This window comes from Pocillopora verrucosa, chromosome 10, assembly GCF_036669915.1.
Source record: "Pocillopora verrucosa isolate sample1 chromosome 10, ASM3666991v2, whole genome shotgun sequence".
Taxonomy (NCBI): Eukaryota; Metazoa; Cnidaria; class Anthozoa; order Scleractinia; family Pocilloporidae; genus Pocillopora; species Pocillopora verrucosa.
This window is the reverse complement of record NC_089321.1, coordinates 15855580-15878827: the sequence shown is the minus strand read 5'-3', so window position 1 is coordinate 15878827 and position 23248 is coordinate 15855580. Positions and strand designations below refer to the sequence as shown.

At 38.6% G+C, this 23248-nt stretch overlaps 1 protein-coding gene and 3 pseudogenes across 1 annotated transcript; 2 read left to right on the top strand and 2 right to left on the bottom strand.

Moving 5' to 3' along the window:
• Positions 1-555: 555 nt before the first annotated feature.
• On the bottom strand, positions 556-1194 carry LOC136283694 (calcium-dependent protein kinase 1-like). Its single transcript, XM_066172893.1, has one exon. The coding sequence runs from the start codon at positions 1192-1194 to the stop codon at positions 556-558; it is 639 nt and encodes a 212-aa protein (XP_066028990.1).
• Positions 1195-6463: 5269 nt separating this feature from the next.
• Positions 6464-13991, bottom strand: LOC131787429 (uncharacterized; annotated as a pseudogene).
• Positions 13992-16924: 2933 nt separating this feature from the next.
• On the top strand, positions 16925-19820 carry LOC131788329 (uncharacterized; annotated as a pseudogene).
• Positions 19821-21405: 1585 nt separating this feature from the next.
• On the top strand, positions 21406-23156 carry LOC136283693 (uncharacterized; annotated as a pseudogene).
• Positions 23157-23248: the final 92 nt, after the last annotated feature.

Sequence of the window (23248 nt, the reverse complement as noted above, 5' to 3'; positions counted from 1 at the left end):
GGACATCCGATAATCGCCAGAAAAAGTCAATTAGGCTCCACTCGATTAAATGAGAAAAACCGCAACTTCCGATGATTACATGTTTAATGAATTTCCAGATACAACACTAATTTCGACTAATTTATTTGCACAACGAAACGATAGTCCAGGGAAATGCCGCAGAAAAACTCAACGGGTCTAATTCAAATAACCTAAATAGTAATGCTTTAGGCTTATTGTCTTTCTATAAACAATGTCTGAACAGGGCAACAATAATTCGCGGGCAATGTCTGGATATAGTCCCTGCCAAATGTCACGGCATAAAATACATATTACGAAGAAACAAGAAAAAAGCCTAAAAAGCGGCACGTAGAGCTGATCTTATTTCTATGATCGACGGCCTATTTGTGGATACCTCCGACAAACCCTTCTTAATGCAGGGCATGATCTTGAACTTTAAAAGTCCATAAACTTTGTTAATTGTGTAAGTCAGAGAATAAACATCGCTTTCAATTGATGGTTTTCCCGTTCCGTCTACAAGCTCCGGCGCAATGTAACTATTCTTATAATGGCCTTTTAAATGCGACGGTTTTGGGACGGCCATTTTTTAGCTTTCGTGAAGGCAACACTTTTGCCAAAATCGACTATAACGGGATGAAGAAGCTGGTCTTCACGTTTCTCTAAAACAACGTTATTGCATTTGAGGTCATTGTGCGTAAATCCACACTTATGAATGTGGTCTAACGCGACTGCTGTGTTATGAAGAATCCTGTTCCAATCCTTTTGCTCGGAAACGCTACTGTTTTTCGCCGCTTTGTAAACTGCGAGGCTTTCGCCACCGTCCCCATAGTATTTTAGCACGAGACTGACGAGCTTTTTCTTCAAGACGACGCCAAACAAAAGTGGGATGCCGAGATGATCCCCTAATTGTTGCAAAACTTGCGCCTCGTGTCTTGCTTCTCTTTGTAAAAAGGAAAAGCTAAAATCTCTTTTCTCTTTGTATTCTTTAATCACCACAGAAATGCCGCGGTATTTTCCTGGGTAACAATCTCCGAAAGTGCCGCTACCGATCGACCGAGCACCTTGGTCTCGAACCAAATTTTCCGGTGCAAGCTCTTTGAAAGTCGTGCCTTCAGTGGCCTTTAGTGCTGCTGGACGTTCAATGACTTCTTTCTCTTTTTTTCCCTGATTCTTTTGAAGAGATGCCGAAACCATCATTTTCCCCCTGGGCAAGTTTTGCTCAGAATCACCCAGTCTTCTCTTCTTTGATGGTTCTTTTGGTAGATCTATGACTAAGCGACGTCTGGATCTTGTGGTTGCTTGGCCTCGCTTTAACTCTCCTTCTGATAAATTAGCTCTCTCCTTTCTCTTCCTTTTTTTGCTGTTTTCTCAAATTCTTATAATATTCTTGACGCTGTTCCGAATATTCTCTCTTTTGAGTTTTTCGCTGCTTATTTGACTCCATGATTGTAACAGGACAAGAGCAATGTCAAATGGACTTAGATCGATATAGTACCGAGTAATACCTGTATCTTTACCTAACCACAATCAAAATGGCAATGCGTCCAGGAAACGGGCGTAAAAAAAAAAGTGTAACATATATTAGGCATGACATAACCCCAAAATAGTTATGTCATACATGAAATATGTCACGCCTTGAAGAGTGCTTCTCACTAGTTTGTTCAAATATTTACCTTTAAAATTACGTCACAGGAACTAGCTTTCTACAATCACTACCTTAGGCGTGCTATGCACAGTGCTGTCCGATACTCTGCTCGATAAGTATGGCTGATATGCACTTACATTGCGACGAATGCTCCAAAAAGTTAAAAACATTTCAAGCGCTTGTAAAGCACTCTGAGAAATGCCACGAAGACAGGCCAATCCCAAGAAGAGCCGCGTTTTTCCAAGACGACAAAGAAGTGCAGCTCATAGCAGCTCAAGGTCTAAGATCCCGCGCTGTTAGAAGCGAATACAAAACGTGGTTGACTGGAGTTGTGGATCACTTGAACGGAATTCACCATTACAAGCATAAAAGTAACTTCACTCAAGTAACAAATGGGTAGGTCATCATATACTTAAGTTGGTTCAAAGAACGGTAAAACTTAGAAGTGAGGTAAAACTCGCATGTGAATGCAGTAGCGTCTAACAAAGCTCTGAAAAATATATTTACCAGTCACTCCGTGACCTAGCTTCCGCTTCTTTTTGGCAAGACTATTTACTCCATTAAATGATTGTTTAGTTTCGATTCAGTCGAGATAAGCAGGAAAAAATCGCCTTTAACAAGTCCCCAAACCCCTTAAAGATGTAAGTATTTGATGTCACTTCTTTCGCACAGTGTGATCTATTGCGTCTGCCTATAATCTAAAAGCTCCATTTCGCAAAATTCTACATAATATGGATGAAGAGATTAAGTCATTTGCACTGCATTGTACATTGTATTGTCAGGGGAACACTACACTCGCCAAGTCTCAAAGCCTAGAGATTATAAGTGTCAGTTGATTTACCGATATATACTCAATCAGGTTCATTTCCTTTCACAGGAAATTGGCAGACTTTGGAATACAACATGGTTCCCACAAAATAGTTTCAACAGTTCCTCAAAGATCTGGCGAGCGCCCATTTTATACTCCTCCACAAGGAAAGTGTTAGACCGTTTTTTTGACCTTGGCGTAACTAAACATGCTTTGGCCAAACAAAACATTGTCACTTTGAAAGAGAGAGCATCGTGGAATGGACACGTACTAGTCGCAGAGCACGAAAAACAAGGGGACGCTGATCCCGTACAAGCTCTCCTTGCTGCCAAAAGAAAAGCCCACGGGGCAATACCAAGAGCTAGGATAACGTGCATAAGTAATCTAATAGTTGGGTACGGAGAAGGTCGGGCTACCCGCGAGATAGATGTCATTTGGTGGCCAAACTTGTATCATACAAGTCTCGTGGGAAAAATGAGCATCAGACTATTTGTAAGTCGTGTTCATCTTGAATAATTCTTTAAGTTACACAGAATGTTTTTCTAATTCCAGTTACTTTTTATTTTTAAAGTCAGTTCAGTTGAGGAATGTACCTAATGTTACTGAATTGAGGATCCATTGCATAAATGTCCTGTACACGTACTAAATCTAATAAATAAAATTTGTGAGGTAAGACTAAAAACGCCTTTTTGTCTACAATGCCAAATCAAACTGGAATTCACCCTATCTGTAAAGCAACCTTGGGGAAAACCAAAAAAAAGCACAATACTTAAACAAAAAAAAAAAACAACAACAAAAACAAAAATATATATATATATATATATTTTGGGAGGAAAAAGACAAATAAACTACAAGTTCATCTCACTTAAAGATCCTTCGGTTGAGAATTGTGTAGTTCACATGTGGAAAATAACTGGAACACCTAAGTTCAAGTTACTACAACCTTCCTTATATATAACAAGCTATACCTTAACTCCCTCAGGCAAGAGGTATAGAAAAGATTTGAAGTAACCCTCAGGTATACACTGCCTTGGAGGGTATAGAAGAGATTAAGAATAACCCTCAGGTGTACACTACCCAAGAGGGTATGAGAGAGATTAAAAGTAACCCTCAGGTATACACTACCCAAGAGGGCATTGAAGAGATTAAAAGTAACCCTCAGGTATACACTACCCAAGAGGGCATTGAAGAGATTAAAAGTAACCCTCAGGTATACACTACCCAGGAGGGTATAGAAGAGATTAAAAGTAACCCTCAGGTATACACTACCCAAGAGGGCATTGAAGAGATTAAAAGTAACCCTCAGGTATACACTACCCAAGAGGGTATGAGAGAGATTAAAAGTAACCCTCAGGTATACACTACCCAAGAGGGCATTGAAGAGATTAAAAGTAACCCTCAGGTATACACTACCCAAGAGGGTATGAGAGAGGTTAAAGTAACCCTCAGGTATACACTACCCAAGAGGACATTGAAGAGATTAAAAGTAACCCTCAGGTATACGCTACCCAAGAGGGTATGAAAGAGATTAAAAGTAACCCTCAGGTATACACTACCCAAGAGGACATTGAAGAGATTAAAAGTAACCCTCAGGTATACACTACCCAAGAGGTTATGAAAGAGATTAAAAGTAACCCTCAGGTATACACTACCCAAGAGGGCATTAAAGAGATTAAAAGTAACCCTCAGGTATACACTACCCAAGAGGGTATGAGAGAGGTTAAAGTAACCCTCAGGTATACACTACCCAAGAGGACATTGAAGAGATTAAACGTGACCCTCAGGTATACACTACCCAAGAGGGTATGGGAGAGATTAAAAGTAACTCTCAGGTATACACTACCCAAGAGGGTATGAAAGAGATTAAAAGTAACCCTAAGGTATACACTACCCAGGAGGGCATTGAAGAGATTAAAAGTAACCCTCAGGTATACACTACCCAAGAGGACATTGAAGAGATTAAAAGTAACCCTCAGGTATACACTACCCAAGAGGACATTGAAGAGATTAAAAGTAACCCTCAGGTATACACTACCCAAGAGGGTATGAAAGAGATTAAAAGTAACCCTCAGGTATACACTACCCAAGAGGGCATTGAAGAGATTAAAAGTAACCCTCAGGTATACACTACCCAAGAGGGTACGAAAGAGATTAAAAGTAACCCTCAGGTATACACTACCCAAGAGGGTATGAAAGAGATTAAAAGTAACCCTCAGGTATACACTACCCAAGAGGGCATTAAAGAGATTAAAAGCAACCCTCAGGTATACACTACCCAAGAGGGTATGAGAGAGGTTAAAGTAACCCTCAGGTATACACTACCCAAGAGGGCATTGAAGAGATTTGAAGTAACCCTCAGGTATACACTACCCAAGAGGGTATGAGAGAGGTTAAAGTAACCCTCAGGTATACACTACCCAAGAGGGCATTGAAGAGATTAAAAGTAACCCTCACGTATACACTACCCAAGAAGGTATAAAAGAGATTAAAAGTAACCCTCAGGTATACACTACCCAAGAGGGCATTGAAGAGATTAAAAGTAACCCTCAGGTATACACTACCCAAGAGGGCATTGAAAAGATTAAAAGTAACCCTAAGGTATACACTACCCAAGAGGGATGAAAGAGATTAAAAGTAATCCTCAGGTATACACTACCCAAGAGGGTATGAGAGAGATTAAAAGTAACCCTCAGGTATACACTACCCAAGAGGGTATAGAGGAGATTAAAAATAACCCTCAGGTCTACACTACCCAGAGGATTTTAAAAAGATTAAAAGTAACCCTAAGGTATACACTACCCAAAAGGGTTTAGAGGAGATTAAAAATAACCCTCAGGTATACACTACCCAAGAGGGTATAGAAGAGATTAAAAATAACCCTCACGTATACACTACCCAAGAGGGTATAGAGGACATTGAAAATAACCCTCAGGTATACACTACCCAAGAGGGCATTGAAGAGATTAAAAGTAACCCTCAGGTATACAGTACCCAGGAGGGCATGAAAGATTGTCACACTTAAGTCACACTAATTAATATCAAGAGACTGCTCTTTGTCTGGACTCTCTCCCTTGACCTAGACTGAAAGTCTAGGCATCCACTGTCAGTTATAGGTCAAAGGATCATTGAGACACTCTAGCCCCTCCACCACGGCAAGGTGACAGTCTCAACGGAGAGGAAAATGTTATGTTATACTCAGGTATACACTACCCAGAGGATTTTAAAAAGATTAAAAGTAACCCTTAGGTATACACTACCCAAAAGGGTATAGAGGAGATTAAAAATAACCCTCAGGTATACACTACCCAAGAGGGTATAGAAGAGATTAAAAATAACCCTCAGGTATACAGTACCCAGGAGGGCATGAAAGATTGTCACACTTAAGTCACACTAATTAATATCTGGAGACTGCTCTTTGTCTGGACTCTCTCCCTTGACCTAGACTGAAAGTCTAGGCATCCACTGTCAGTTATAGGTCAAAGGATCATTGAGACACTCTAGCCCCTCCACCACGGCAAGGTGACAGTCTCAACGGAGAGGAAAATTTTATGTTATACTCAGGTATACACTACCCAAGAGTTAACAGGTTTGGTGAACAAACTGAAACTCTCAGGTACACACTACCCAAGAGAGCTCAGGTTTGATCACAACTGAAACCCTCAGGTATTCACTACCCAAGAGAGCTCAGGTTTGGTGAACAAATTGAAACCCTCAGGTATACACTACCCAAGAGAGCTCTGGTTTGGTGAACAAACTGAAACCCTCAGATATACACTACCCACGAGAGCTCAGACTTGGTGAATAAACTGAAACCCTCAGGTATACACTACCCAAGAGAGCTTGGGTTTGATCAGGACTGAAATCCTCAGGTATACACTACCCAAGAGAACTCAAGTTTGGTGAAAAAACTTAAATCCTCAGGTATACACTATCAAGGAGAAACTGATATGATAAAAACTATACACTACCCAGGGCTGAACACAAATGGATATGTAGCAACTCTGGAATATCTAGCTAGCATACCCTGCCCACTTTAGAATCTGCAACATGAGTTCCTTTCTGTGGTTATGCATATTGGAATATCTCCACTTGATATTGTTGACAGTTTTTGGCCCATCTTGGATGAAGTCTCTGGCAGCCATGATGACCCCAATCCCACAACTTCCAACACCAACCATCTTATCATCAACTGGCAACTGAGAAGGCATTCCGAAACGCAGAAAACCTTGGATTGAGAGCCAAAACTTTGTTTGTAGGGATGGGTGATCTGGGTATAATTCAAGAAGGAGATTCAAAGCATCTTTGACAAACGGAAGGGCTACTGGAGGCACAACAGACATAAGGCCATCATCAAAATGCACCTGCTTACCAGCAAAGTTGACATAGATCAGGCCCCATCAGTTTACCAAGAAGACTGGCACTAGTATTTGGCAAATATTATCAAACAAAGTTATTTGAGAAGCTCTTTCTTTTAACTTCCCAAGTTTGAAACCTTTATCTTGGACATGCATCCACTGGAAAAATTCAGTGGGTAAATACAATGTGTTCTCATGTCCTTGTGAATAGCTCTCTTCAATGTATTTGCTGATGGAGACATCAATGACAAAGCTGTCAATATACCTTTCTTCTGCAAGATCAGAGAAGGAAAGGACATCAATAGCTTTATAGTCACATGCCAGAATGGGATTTGCTGTTGGTTTGTTCCATAGAACTCTCTGAATAAGTTTTAGCTCTTCTTGAGTGCAATTTAGTTCAGCGAGCCATTTAGATTCTGCAGTTACCTTGTGTTTTGTTTCAGAAATAGCACAAAACGTCTTCAGAGTTCTCAAACCTTGTTCAGAGAACTGTCCTAGCCCTGAAATGACAACACCAAGTGGATTGTTCTTGCATCAGTCAGGAGAGTCTCAGCTCTTTCAAGGACAGCTTGGCATGGACGTTCAACTACACATATAGGGTTTGTAAACACTGAATTACTTTCAGGTACAGGACCAGTCATGAGGGATAGAGAGCCACTGGCAGAGGATACTGGGGGAATCAAAGTGGCTAGGGCAGCTATTTCAGCTCTGGTGGATGCTGAGGATATGGCAGTTGATAGCTGTTGCTCAATTCTATTGCTGAGGCTGTTTGGCTCCTCATGATCACTGTCACCTCCTTCATCAAGAATTACAACATCCTCTTGGGAGATTTCACTTCCAATGGACTTTATGGGAGCTTCATGGGAAGTAGGTAAGAATGTAAGTTGTTTGGGAGCATACCCCTTAGAAGGTGTACGTGTGCATGCTGCTGTCTGTTGATTTAAATAACCACTCTCCCACTGGTCGTGATTATAATCTACAAGAGTTGACAAAATAGTTTCATCGATACTTGTCCCCTTATCTCTATCGTAACCACAGCTCAAGTAGTCATCACCAAATATTTGAGTAAACAAATTGTCTACTATCAAAATCCAATCCTGATGCTCCTGAGACCACTTTTTTGGATTGATTGCCTTCCACCTGCACCCATGAAAGGAGAACTTTTTCTTTCCTAGAGTAAAAGCAATGAATGAGTATGAGAAAAATAATATTTTAAGCATCTCCTGAAACTCTTTCTATCTCCACATACACTCACCAAACACAATGCAGTTCTTGGCTTCACGAAAGGTGTATCTCAAAGACAACAACATGGTTGAAAACCAATGGGTTAGAATTTGTTCCACTGAATGATAAAAAAACCCAAATATTTTTAGTACACCAGCAAAATTTTATGGATTGTCATTTAAATGTAATGAGTCATAGGGAGTAAAAGGACCCACCTGACTTATAAAAAATCTTTAATCATGATAATAATTTTTATCAGTTTCAGGCTTCAATAAAGGTTTATCTTTATACTGATTCATGTCAGTTATTGTCAATATGTATGATGACACTGCACCATGAGGAATGAATGAGGTTGACTTGCCTTGTTTGACTTAACTTACATGACTGGCCTGGGCCAGATGAGTCATGACTAGCAGCCTTCGAGTACAAACTGCGATGTAGTTTGTGGGATGCCTCAAAACCTTGCCCAGAATACTTGTAAAAGGAACGGAAATAGCGCAGCAGCATTGCACTGTGGTCAATAACAAGGTGGCCATAGTCTCCTGTGCCAAGATGCATGCCAAACAGCTTTTTCAAAAGGAAGCCCCACTCCTTACACTAAAATATAAAATTCTTGTGAAAAGATAAAAAGTTTTACATAACTTCCAAACTCTGTTAATTCTGTTTTCATTATTTCTTTTCATTTAATCTCTACTACAAATTGTTTGAAATGAAGAATAGAAAGAAAAAATTTCTATCTACTTAGCAGTGTTATTCATACAGTATGCTACATCTGACATTTTTACACCCATGACTGATAAAAACCCTGAATCACAAAACAGCTTACCTTTACATTGTGTACATCTATTAGCTCTTCTTCATCTTCAGCAAAGACTGTGTCACAAATTGTCAAAGCAATGTCTCTCCAGTCACTGCATGCACACCTTTTTCAAAGAGTACTGGAAAAGATCTAATCCTAACATTCTTCCCAGTCAGGAGTATTATGAGAAAGACATGTCAATCAAAACTATGACATAATGAATTTGAAAAGCAACATTTTACATTATCTAATATCTTACAAGAGCTTGCATTTCTGTTCTCTGACTGTCACCAAAGAACTTTTCTATTAGCCTAATTGTTCAGAAAGAAGTACTTTAAAAACTACATGCTGGCATTAATTTCTACTGTCTTTAAAACTTATTCTCACTGCACAAATTATGTACAGGTAAAGAAAAGACCAGTTTGAAGCACACAAATTATGTTAAAACTTGTTTTTTGCATTGATGTACCACCCCAAATAATCTGGTTATATCTGCAAGAAACATGTTAAAAAACGAAACAATGACACACAAGGAAAAATAGTGATGCACTACTTTTTTGAAGAAACTGACTTGAATTTCAGCTGCATAGGTTGCAAAGGGATCCTGCTGCTGAGGGTAACTATCTGTTTTGGCTTTCCTCTTTCTCTTCTTAGGCTCACTTGGAATAGCTGCCAGTTTTTCAGACAAACTGCTTAACTCTAGGAACTTTGCCTCAGTCTCCTTCTGCCTCATTTCCCATTCTTCTCTCCTACTGCTTAGAAACTTTTCAAATTCTGAAATAAATGTGTCAATGTATGATTAAAAAAGTTTGTTTCTGTGAAATTTATCCTCATGTAAATGTTATGCTTCCAATCCCAATCCCACTTAAAATTATCTCATATTTTACTTCATCTGACATTGTAGCTCCTTGTATAGCAATTTTTGCTTTTATTGATTGTTATTACATATTTATTAATTAAGGGCCACAGGTTAGACAGTTTTAAATTCCACAGAGTTAAAATAATTTACCCTCATGAAATTAAGTCTACTATTATCAAGCATAATGAGTCTATTATTATCATGCATGATTATTTTAAACTTACCGCAATTTTTTTCTATGCTGGCCTTTCTCTGTTCAAAACCATAATCATGAGTTATCTCTCCCGATTCCAGCATATCAGTTATGTACTACAAAAAAGACAAAAGAGACACTATGTTTCCTTGACTAAAAACTAATTTTATTGGCTAAAATCACTGAAATTATAGTGGTTAAGCTGTGCAATGTCCACCTACCATTTTTCGTTCTTCAAAAAATGTAATATAACCCAAGATGAGTTCCCTTCCTGAACCTGGGCACTGTTTGTAATAATTAATTACTTTAGTCATTGGCAGTGATCTCTCCACAATAATTGTGTCAAAATTCTTCAGAACCTCTCTTTCAAAAGACCCTTGGAAAATACCATGAAATTCAGTAAACTTAATTAGTTAATACAGTTAAAACATTTAATAAAACAAATCCTACCTTCAAATCCAATAAAAATGTTAAACAAAGTTGACCATGATATGAGCTCTATTTATTTAAAGTGAATTCACATTGTTACATGTTTAGAGGACAATAATATTGTCTTATAGACGTGTATAGAAATGATGTCTGTGAAACATGAGTTTTAGGAGCTTTCACTCATCGTCCTTGAATGGACAAAATTATCAATTAACTTGTCTCAAGCAACATGCTTCCATAAATCTAGCTTGATAGCTCTTAACTTCTTGTTCATGTTTCAGACATAATTAAATTGATACCAAGTAATTCATGTACATTACAACAGTATATTTTTCAAATTTGTAGCGGATGTAAGTGTTGAAACTAAGATTGAATGAAGAAAAATGCTTCTCAGAAAATGATAAAAAGTCATTATAGGTTAAGAACAAAATTGGTAACTGAGTACAAATATGTTATTTCAGTTAGCCAACCTGAAAAAGATGCTACTTTGATGTTTTACCTCTCCACCGCTGTTTGCTGTCCAGGTTTTAGTTTCACTGTTACCCTCGGAAAGCCTTTAGAGCTTTCAGGCCCATGGTGGGACAAGACTTCATTGAGTGAATCTAATGAGCCAACACGATGAGCAAAGAGGCCCAATGAGCCCAATAGTTGTTCACAATTACGCATCTCACAATGCAAAGAGCAAAGATTTACACTGCTAAGGTCTTCTTCAAGCAAAAATGGAGGATCATCTCATAGGCCTGTAGACCTAATAGGAATGTTTCAAAAACAAAAATATATAAAACAAAATAAGATGTAACCACTTGTTTGCGGCCCCAAAGATTGAGTACCAAGCCAAACTCTTAAAAGTGTTTTACTTACCTGCCAATATTAGCTTTAGATCTTAGACAGTGGAGACAGGTCTCATCAGGGTCAACACCATGGCATGTGCATCCCTATAAATTGAAATGTTTCAATTGATGCATGACAATTTGTATTTTGACCATTAAAATCAACCCTCAAGGATAGAGTCTGTTACCAGTGACAAATACAGTCCTTGAACTTCACACAACAACATTTTTAACAAGGAAGTCACTTTGCATTGTTTGACGTAGAGTTTTTTAGGTGCAAAAGACAAGATGATTACATAAGGTTTCCACATGGACCCCCAAAAAATAAAAATTCTGGAAGACACTCAATATCTGACAACAAATATTAAAAAGAAAATCCGAGCTACACAACTAGGTAAATGCCATACAGGGAATTGCAATCCAATTTTAAAGTGAGAAACAAAGTAATTCAATTTGCTGTGTGCACTTACCCTCACTGCATCACAGAAGGCACAGAATTCACCATACCCTTTCCCACCAAGAACAAAGTCTAGATCATTGTCCCTTTGCAGTAAAAGAAGTAAGGCTTTGTAATCAAGGGTACCGGTAACTGCAATTTTTTTTAATCAAGAGAAGTGATAAGAATTAACTGAAAAGCTGACATCCATGTATGAAGTGAATCATAATTTTAATAATGATTTAATTCTCACATTAATTGTGTATAGGATGTGTTTGCCTTTGGAACAACTGAAAGGACTTTTGACTGTGATTCAATCAACTTCAGTCAGTACAAAAACTAACATTCACCTCCTTTAAGAAGTGTGAGGGGTATTATTCTGAGTAATGTACCATTTTGAACAACATATTGCAAGTCCCTGGCTATAAGGCTCATGCATATCCACCTACCAGTGAAATTGATGTGGTACTTTTTCCCATCAACAGTGATTCCACCTTTTTCAATTTCTGGACATTCAAATTGGATATCAGTTGTTTGAGTTGTTCCCCTAGAATAATTATTATAAACATAAGTGAGAGAACACAGTAAAAACCTTGCTCTTACAAACTAATGTAAAATCATCAACAATTTCTGAGAAATTCTCATATTAATTTAAATCTTTTATCACTAATGATCAGACTTTTACTGACCAAAAATCATTGATGACATGTCTTATGGCTGCAAGCACCAGTAAGTCTGTTATGATATTTATCGAGAGGTAGTAATATGGGACTAACCTATTTTCTTTGCAATTGGCAATAGCCACTGGATACACAGAAAGGGCACTTTCTGAGCTCTTGTTGGCAAAGTCAATGGGTACAAGCCCAACAGCCACTTGATTCCTTCCTAAATTAAAGGAGTTAGCAAACACCAAAATAAATGTTAAGACATATAATTGGTAGCTTTAGTTTGTATTCCTGGGAAAACTTATATTCAGTAATAACTTACCCACAAGGCAAACAATGCCTTACTTGATAACTACTATGTGAAGTATTTACTGGAAAAATATTTACCTCCAAGAGGACGTCCATCCAGTTTTATATTAAACTCCACTGTATCAGTATCTGGTGAGAACAGGCATTGTTCTCGTATGGCCCATACTAGTACTGACACAAGGTCCACACCATAGGAATGGAAATCTGTAGGTATCTTTTGGATGGACAGCATTTTGCGTACAACCTTAAAAACTAGCTTTATACAAAACACAGTCTTTTCCATTTTTACTATTGTCAACAATGATCATTTTATGGCGATCATACAATGATTTTGACTTATGGATGGGAATTACATTTGAAACTACAACAAATTCTTCAAGCAGAAAATCTGTACACCAATTTGACATACCCTCTTCTTTTGCTTGCCATAGAAGTATAGCTACACTGCAGTTGTGATTAAGATAACTTATTTCCTGCTAACTACAAAATAAGACTTAAGTGGAAGGGTGAGAGGTGTGGTTATCTGGAATCACCTGGGATCATCTTGGTGGTCTTTCTTATCTTCTTACCATATAAAATTTTAGGTCTTGTGATTTTAGCTACTTGCCCATAAGATTAAAATCTGGATTAAAATTTTTGGGAACCATGAAATTCTTTGGGGGGGGGGACCTTTAAACTTTTCATTAAGTTATAAAAAGTTATTATACTCTGAAAATAATACCCTGAGGTGATACGGTCAAACTTATCCCACTTCCTCCAAGCTGAGTGAGATTAAGAAGAGTTTGCCATGCAGCATCTGGTAATTTTGCTTGCAATTTAAAATAGAGCAAGACCCAGTCAGGCACATGCATACTCTTCATCAGGTCTTGATAGGTGGTTGGTAAGAGGAGATCTGTTACTCCTTTCTTCACTCCATGAGAATCCTTGACTAAACTGACCACTTCTGATATGGTTTCTGAGACCTTTGCCTTCTCTGCATCAGTGCCATACAAAAAACTATTGCCTAATATACAGGCAAGGGTCTCGTGATACTTTTCCAACACACCATCTAACTCAGACTTCGCTTTCCTGCATTCACTGGCAACTTTTCTCTTCTTTAAAGTGGAACCTAGAGTTGGATTGTTTAATGTTTCTTCAATAACACTGCTGTTGGTGGTATTGGTACTGCAGGGGCTACTGGTGCTGCAGGGGCTACTGGTGCTGAATGGGCTGCTGATACTCCAGGGGCTACTGATGCTGCTTGGGCTGCTGGTGCTGCTTGGGCTGCCGGTGCTGCTGGTGCTGCAAGGGCTACTGGTGCTGTAGGGGCCACTGATGTTGTAAGGGCCACTGGTGCTGCCTGGGCTGCTGAAACTGCTGATGTCTCTGCTGTCCCTGTGGCACTCATTATTTAAAGAAGAAGAAGGAGAAGAGGCTGCTAATGGAGGGTAGCAAGGCATATATTAATTTAAATAATTATTACTTCTTTCAAGTTCCCGAATCTCGTGATCAAGCTCCGCTATTATAGACTGACATTTTGACATTACTTCCATTGGGTATTTCCCGCCTAAACTGTCCGGTATTTCGAAGTCGAGGGCGATTCCATTTACCGCATTAACTACAGGAATAATGTTTTGAGATCGCACAAATCCATTTGCTGGAAATTCTCTCTGTCTGAGTAGTCCGGCACAGAGACCAAACGAAGAAACAACATACGAGTTGCCTGGTTGCCTGGTGTTGAATGAACAGCCATTTTTGGCGGGCTTGAGGCCTGCTGGCGGAACAGACCGTATTTCATCAGGAAATCGACGAAATATTTCACTCTTTGCGAAAGCATTCGGCCTGAGCCCACATAAACTTTCCGTTAGCACGTACCAGTGCTTTTTGGGGTCTAGATTGGATCCCTCGACTCTACAAAGTTTAACCGATCGATCGAAGACTTCGGTCTCCATGATGAGATCGCGCCAAATGATTCCGATCCAAGATTCATTGTGTTTTCTAAATTGAAACTCGCGCCTAAATGAAATATTAATTATTAAGTGAACCTTTAACTTTTATAAAACCCAACCACAATAGTCGGAAGATTCCTTGCCGAGCTGTGCGTGGCGCACAAGTAAACAATACATGACGTTCGCAATGTACATGCAAACGAAGCAAGTGATCTGGGTTCTAAACTTTGAAATTTATTTTCAGTAATACTTCTTATTTATAACGAGACTGAGTTACAAGATTCCCAGAAATGCAAGAGTATTTAAATAGAACACTATTTTGCCACGAATCTTAAATACAGTTAAAGAGGCTACATACATTTGTATCGATTTTGCGGCATTCTTCTCAACGCAAATCGTTTTCTCCGTTTTGTTACTGCTTTAACCTAGTACAGTATTTTCCTTTTCCTTATAATTCAAGAGCGCTTTTAATTCTTTGTGACCTGTTGATTGATCTTAATGGCATGTCCTGCTTTAATTAACCGCAGACACACCTACAAACTGCAAGTGTTGATGTAATTATCTAAGTTGTTGACAGAATGACAGCGCCTCTGTAGAATACATGCTGCGAATTTTTTTCGGGCCCAAAGCTCGTCATGTAAATTCTTATTATCGCCCCTAATTATCCATTACCTTAGAGATGGCAGTTTTAAGATAAACTCAAAGACTTGCAAGAGAATTGTAAGAAAATTTTCGAATTTTTACATAAATCCGCTATTTTATTCTGACAAAAATATATTATTCTGCAACAGAACGTAGAAAATGTGTTCAAAGTAAAAGAAAGAGAGTATTTCCACTCTGAAAAGAACAGAAGTTGATTAAAACACACTTGAAACATTTCCGGCCGTGAGTGTTTTGCTGTATGTCCAGGAGTTCTTGCTTTTTATAAAAGTTATTACTCAGTGACAGCGTTCTTTCTAGCTTGATAGTAAGCGTAAAACAAAACCCGTATGAGAAAAAGAAATGGAAATACCTATAGTAAACCTCAAAACACTTAATAGTAAACCTTAATAAATGTAAGTGAATAAGTGTAAATATTGTCAACTTTGTATACTGTTTAATCTTATGTGTATAGTTTGGTCGGAGAAGAAAATAAAGTGACATCAAATGTTGGTTGTGTGTCAAATATTTCATCTTTCAACTTCCATTGGACAGCTGAGTTTGCCCTAAAAGAAGGATCAGCGGTCGTAAGCCGCTTTGAACGAGCGAGATCACATGATGTTAATGACCCGACGCATCTCATTAATTCAGATTTTAAATATTTACAGCAGAACGACATCGTGCTGATGGATGAATCTCACGGCTGTTTCAAAACGCCCGCCAGTGGAAATTTAGTTCGCGCATGTCACATTGACATTTTCAATTTGAAACCGCTGAAAATGTACGTTTAACGGCTCAACAAGAAAGAGCCCACTGATAACTAGGTCGCAAAAAGTATATGCGCAAAGCCCAAGGAAATAGCTAACCTATGCGCAGACATTGTATTTTGCTTCCCTGGTTAATGTTCTCCTAGGGAAGATTGCGTGTGCGGGATAGTTAACTATGCGACGGCTTAATGGCATCTTGTTTTGACGCGAGATGACTTATCGCCTTTCTGAGGTCTTCTTATTTTCAGGCAAGATTCTGATTGATTCGAATTTTTCTTTCAATAAAGGAACAACTCAGGCTTTACTTCTCTCCTTTGCCATCAGTTTCTTTACCATGACGTTTTAATCCGAATTGTTTTGAGCGGTGTAATCTGCGATTACACATCACCACCGAAATAGTAAATATGGCGTCCATCTCCCCTTTGACCTCGAACTAATGCCCCTAAACTACGCGAATTTATCCTCTGAATGATCTCATGCTTACCCATGGGCTAAACAAAGAATACACGATTTATGACAAACTGATAAAATGTCCACGGCCTTCTGTTACGTGCAAGAAAGTCGAACTACGTGCGTGTGATTTCCTCCTTGAAAAGTGTATGTCATCGATCTGTCACGGGGAGCTACGTGAAATAGTGAAAGCACGGACAAGACGTTTCTTTCGGTCAACATTTCAATCATGATCACGGATAATAAACCTTACAATTATATGTTACCATTTGTGCTTTGATCTGATAGTTAAATCGTTTTTCTTGGCCGTGATTAACATGGTTTTTGGCGAATATTCCCTCTCCCTTCAAATGGAATGAACTACACGCAATAACACAAGAATGCAAATATTCCCGCACCCCCTAAAGAACCGATCGAGAGAGATAAATAGACACCCCTTCCTGAAACAAGGTACAAACCCTAAGGGTGTACCCTTCTGAAGCAATAAAAGGCCGGAAAAAGGAACTTCGGAACATATCTTGAGTCAACTTAGAACTGCGTTGCTTAATCCAAGTTTAGTTTACAACTCGGTTCGATTAGTGCATTCAGATGACTAACTTTGGTCTCTCTGAACATCAACAAATATTGGAAAAAATTTGCCGAATTGGTGGAGAGCGATTGAAGAAGGCAAAAGATAAGTATGAGAACAGTTTTCTTTGCGCCGATAAGACGGAGATTATTTTCACAGCCTTTGGTGTCAAAGTTCGTAAAGATGACCTTGACATGTGCCCTCCTAAGTTCTGCCACAAGTGTTACAAGCTTGCTTTAAGAGGAGGCACACGCCTTGCAATCAATGTGTGGCCTCCACACAAACGCACTGGAAACTGTAAGATCTGCAGTTTCTTTAAGGATCAACAGAAACCTGGTAGGAAGAAGAAGACTAAACCTGGAATAAAACCCAGAGAGGACTCAGCTGAACCCAAGGAACAAGTGGAAATGGTGGAAGGAATGTCTGGCACTTTAAGCTTCCAACCTGACCCAGCCTCACTCTCATTCTCTGAGGAGGTAAAGAATCTACAAAGCTTTAGAGGATCAGAACCTCTTTACCCAGAACAGTTTGTTGAAAACATCAAGCATGAGTATATGTGCCCAATTTGCAAAGAGGTACTTGATCAACCAGTCCAGACAAAATGTTGAACTCCACACATATTTTGTGCTAGTTGCTTATCATTTTCTGTTGCCTATTGCTGTGAATTATAGTCTAATTATAGTTGGTTATCATTTTAGGAATGGAAGGCTGACATGGAACAATGCAATCCCAGAAAATAAAGCGCACATAAAACTTGGAGGAGATGCTGGTGGTGGGTCATTTAAAATGGCCTTCCAGGTTGCTAACCTGAGGCATCCAAATTCTAAAACCAACACAGTGGTCTTTGCCATGTTCCATGCAAAAGATAGTTGGGCTAATTTAAAGACAGCCTTAATGAAATATAAAGAACAAGTAAACACCTTGAAAGAAGCAACCTGGGCGTAAGTGAAAAAAAATTTACCACACTTTTAGTTAATCAGGAGAATAGAGACTTGAAATAGCATAATATTAAATTTTTATTTTTGTTTTGCCCATTTCTAGAGGTAAAAAGAAAGTGGTTTTCCTGTTTGGTGACTATGAGTTCCTATGCAAGCTATTTGGAATAGCTGGTGCCTCAGGTATGATCCAGACAATAATTCACATATACAAATAATAATGATTTAGCAATTCAATAAAAGAATATAAATGTAGCCTCTACTCTACATAACTATTTCTGTGAAACAGGTTTCCACCATAAGAATTGTATTTGCAGGCAAATATCCATGTCTTTGGTGCAAGATAAATCATGAAGTAATGCAAGTCTCTTGCCATAAACATGGGCATGCTGAAAAACGAAGTCTTGAAAACATTCAAGAGGATTATGATAAGTTTGTAACAGATGGTTCTGTTACAAGTCGACAGAAGTTTTATCACAATGTGATTCACAAGAAACTGCTGGACATTGAATTGGACAAAGTAAGATACAAGAGTTTATTTTATTGCTTTGAAGAGGGACTTACAGGCCACCTAACTAAATGGTTGTCTATTTCAGGTTTGTGTTCCTGGACTTCACATTAGCTTGGGTTTGTTTAAGAAACTGTTTGACAAACTAGAGAACCAGTGCTTTGAGCTGGACAAAAAAATTCAAATGGTTCTAGCAGGAGACAGTGAAGAGAATGATGAGAAAATCCAGGCATTCAGAGCTGCCCAACTACATACCAGACAAGCACAACAATTTAATGGAAAAGCCAATTATTTACAGGAGTTGCTGAATTTACAAAGTCTGCATGCTAATGTTGATATCATGCCTGCCTACTTTACACTACTACAGGAGGAGATAGCCAAAACTCCTTGGAAATGCAAAGGAGGAGGTAAAAATAATATATTGGTGCTTTCCAGTATCATAGCTGTACAATCCTCCAAATCCATTTTACATGTTTCAAACCCATCTTAATTTTTTAGTTAAAGAAGTTACGATTTTATTTTATAGATCATTTATTTGTAATATTACAAGGGCTCAAATTATCAAATTATAGCAACTAAGCAGTAAGTCAAATAACCCAGATTTAAATAGTATTATCTCAACATTATAGGAAAAGCTTGCAGATGAACAAATGGAATTGGCTGCCTTTGAGAAAGCCAATGGACCACTATCGGTTCATTTGGATGAGGTTCTCAAGAAAATGAATGTTGAGAGACAAGCTTATCATGGAAAATCATTCATTGGTAATCATGTACACACTTGCTTCAAGGTAACACAAATTCTACCCTTAGAGTAGGAATTTGTTGAGTCACAAAATTTCATTGAATTGTTGCATTTGTTTTTTTGGTAGGAAGACAACATCATTAAACTTAATGCAGTGCTGTGCTGACAAAAACAGAGGAGCTGTGTCCTTCCCTCCTTTCTCAAGCAAGAGAAATTAGCGTGAAATTTGAACAAGTTTTTAAGTTATTTGCTGCTTGCCACTTTGTCTATGACAGTGCAGACTATCTCAATGATGGCAAGATTGATAAGCTAGGTAACTGAAAGAAAAAACCTGACTTTCATGGAAAAACATGAATACAGCAATAAGATCATGTCTTAAGTCCACCTTTTCTTGTTTTCTTGTTGCAGAGGAAGACATCACAAATTTTCTTCAGTTCCTTAGGGAAAAATTTCCAGACATGACAATCACACCAAAGCTGCATATGCTAGAAGAACATGTTTGCCCTTTTCTTCGACAATGGCACATGGGCCTTGGATTCTACGGTGAACAAGGGATTGAAGGAATACACTCTGAATTCAATACCCAGTCCCAGCATTTTGACCATGTGAAGAAAAAGGACACGAGATTGCGCCAAATCCTTGTCAACCATCACATTGCCACGACTCCGGAACTAGCAGGGAAAGCTCCCAAACCTAAAGAAAGAATTTTAAAACGAAAAGCGAACGAGTAAAACTCTTTCCTTTTCAATAGCAATGTATCGGTTCGATGTCATGACTAAGAACGAGTACTATGTGTGTAAATATAGTGTAATTTATTTGCTCAACTTCTAATTTAGACGAATAAAAGTGTTACTACAATCTTTGGAACCAAAACTAAACCTTTCCATTCGTTTACAGACTGTTTCACTTGAAATTCAGTACCTCCGAGATTCAAAATGGAGTCGCATAACGGCCGATCTTAACATATTAAAAGCGCCTCGAATGGAGTCTTAAACAATTCGGATTAAAACACTTACCTCTGTCGGTTGTTCAGTAAGGTTTCAAGTCTTCTCTTTTGACTCTTGCTTTGCTGGAAAAAATTCGAGCCTTTTCCAAATTGAAATCAAAGTTTTCAGTTGATTTAATAGGGTGTGCTTGCTAGACTCCACCATAGCAACGTGTTTTCGTCGAACACAGGCAAAATTTGACCGATTTTACTCAAATTTTCGACGGCAAATGCCTCTTCCATGTGTAAGCATCCGCCATGCTAAATTTCACCCGCATACACTAGATACGCAGCAAGATTTCATTGGCTAAACTATATCTTAGCCCAAAGGGTTGCCATGGACGCTAGATTTATGCAAATGCATAATTTTGTATTAACCAGAGAAATAATAATTAACTTGAGCTTTCCTGTAGACCGCATGCGCGAACTAAATTTCCACGGGAGTTACTACATCACGGGCGACGAGCGGGGATGGAAAAAACGACCCAAATACGAGTGGTCAGTGGTGAAACAACTTTAATACTTCGTATATAGACAGATCATTTGTAGTATCAGGAAACAATCGTGTTGTAAAGCCGAAGTGTAAACAGTTTACTTCGCTAAATAAGATGTTAAGCAATTCAAAAGTGTTAATTGTACATATATCTTTTACTGCTTTAATAAACAATGAAGGCATCGGTGGCATCCGAAGGGTACCAAGAAGAATTAAATGTACGCTTTGTAGTTGCAGAAAAAAATCGTGTTGTAAAGCCGAAATGTTACCAAGTTACCCTTCGCTACTTAAAAAGTTAAGCAATTTTCCTCAAGCTTTAACTGGAACAATACTTTTAATGCTCTATTAACCAACGGAGGCACTTACAACAAAAGACTTGCCCTAAGTCGCTTCAATACAAGGCGAAGGCATCCGTCACGCCTGACGAAACCTTTCGACAGGAAATAAGCGCTATTAAAAGTCACGCCGAAGAACAAACGTTAGCGCCCTAGTGCGCTTCCATCAGCGTAGACTTGTTAGTCACAAGAACAAACTTGAAAAGGCTAATATTGCCAAATCTCGATCACAATACAATGTAAATACACGTGAAAGATCACGTTCGCCCTTGAGGAACACTGTAAATACTGATGTCGACAGGATAGACAAAATAGAAAATCAGCTTTCAGAGCTGAAAGGTCTTATATGTACACGCTTTCAGAGTGATAATAAACATGTTGAAAAGTACAACAGTGTCATCTCTGAAAAATCAGTCGCCAAACCCACTGCAGCAAAAAGGCTATCCAAGAATAATAAACGCAAAAAGCGTAGAAAAAATACACTATTACAGAAAGGGAGAAAAATGAAAAATACCTTTAAAACCTTTCAGACACTGAATACAGTAACTGATCACCAAGTCAGCGTGTTAGCAAAAGGGCTTAAATTTATTGAAACACCCGTGACTAATGAAAATAAGATCAGGCAACAATTGTTGCGTGACTTCGAACAATTCGCTAGGCGAATGAGACTTAGATATATATTCCACAGGAATGACAAGGAACCACATCCTTTCCACGTCAAATCAAACTGGATACCATCAGTACAACCTTCTATTGCCCTTGAACGCTACTTCGAAAATATCAAGTTAAGCCTTGCTGAAATAGAAATAACAAAGCCAAAACACAACCTGTCATACAACGAACACAAAGCAGTCAAAGAACTGCAAAACAATACTGCCATCAACCTTAAACGTGCTGACAAAGGCACCACAACAGTGATTCTCAACAAGAGGGACAAAATTCAAGAGGCCCAGGTTCAGCTCGACAACAGAGACCACTACCGACCTCTTGAAAACCCCATGGTCACTGACACATTAAAAAAAGTTAATGAGCTTATTGCAAACATATAGACGATATGACAAAAAAGTGGCTTTCACAGACTCCCAATCCGCCCAGAATACCGATTTTCTACACTTTAACAAAAATCCACAAACCTTTGCCAGTGGGTAGACCGATTATATCGGGCTGCGAAGGACCAACTGAAAGGATATCATTTTTTGTGGATCATTTATTACAGCCTATTGCTCAAAAGCAAAAATCCTATCTCAAAGATACGACTGATTTCATCAACTTTATAGAGAAAACGCAAGTGTCAAATGATACTATTTTAGTATCAATGGATGTAACAAGCTTGTACACAAACATCCCACAGGAAGAGGGTATCACAATAGTATGCCAAGCATACGAAAAATACCACAATAACAGCCCTCCCATTCCGTCCCACTACTTAAAACAAATGCTCGGGCTTATACTGAAAGAAAATTCGTTCCAGTTCAACGGAGTAAACTATCTCCAATGTTTTGGAACTGCCATGGGAACACGAATGGCGGTTGCTTTCGCCAATCTCTTTATGGCATAAATTGAAACAAAACTGCTTCACCAAAGCAGTATCAAGCCGAGAGTATGGAAGCGTTACATTGACGACGTTTTCTCCCTGTAGGATGTTCGTAAACAAGACATTGATCTATTCATAGAACAAGCTAACACGTTCCATCCAACTATAAAGTTCACGGCTGAAATCTCAGAGACTGAAATCACATTCTTAGACACGGTTGTCTACAAAGGTGAAAGATTCCAAAACGAAGCTATCCTCGACGTCAAAACTCACTACAAACCGACCGAGACCTTTCAATATACACACTATTCATCTTGCCACCCGCCAGGTGTTAAGAAAGGCTTTATTAAAGCAGAAGCTATCAGACTTCTAAGAACAAACTCCTCGGAAAGAAATTTCCAGGAGGCCATGTGTAACTTCAAAACACGACTTGAAGCACGTGGTTACCCAAAAAGCCTAATTGAAAAAACGTTATCTGAGGTCTCGTTTGCCGCAAGGCAGTCGACACTTAAAAAACAAACCAAAAAAACTAAAGGCAAAATATTGCCTTTTGTGACAGCATACCAGCCAGGGGTTAAAAATTTAAAACAAATACTGATGCAAGAATGGAACCTCATCCAAAATCAGCCAATGCTGAAAACAATTTACAAAACGCCTCCGATTATATCATACAAAAGAGGTAAATCGCTCAAAGACATACTCGTCAGAGCGAAGCTTTAATTAAAGGCTTTTGCGTCGCAAACGTAAAACCACACAGGGGAGTCTGTGTAGGCCTGTCTATGGCCTTTTCAATCAACACTTTTGAAAAATTG

Bases quoted from the DNA above. Each gene is read 5' to 3' on its own strand.
- LOC136283694 (XM_066172893.1), bottom strand. From the start codon at position 1,194: ATGGTTTCGGCATCTCTTCAAAAGAATCAGGGAAAAAAAGAGAAAGAA.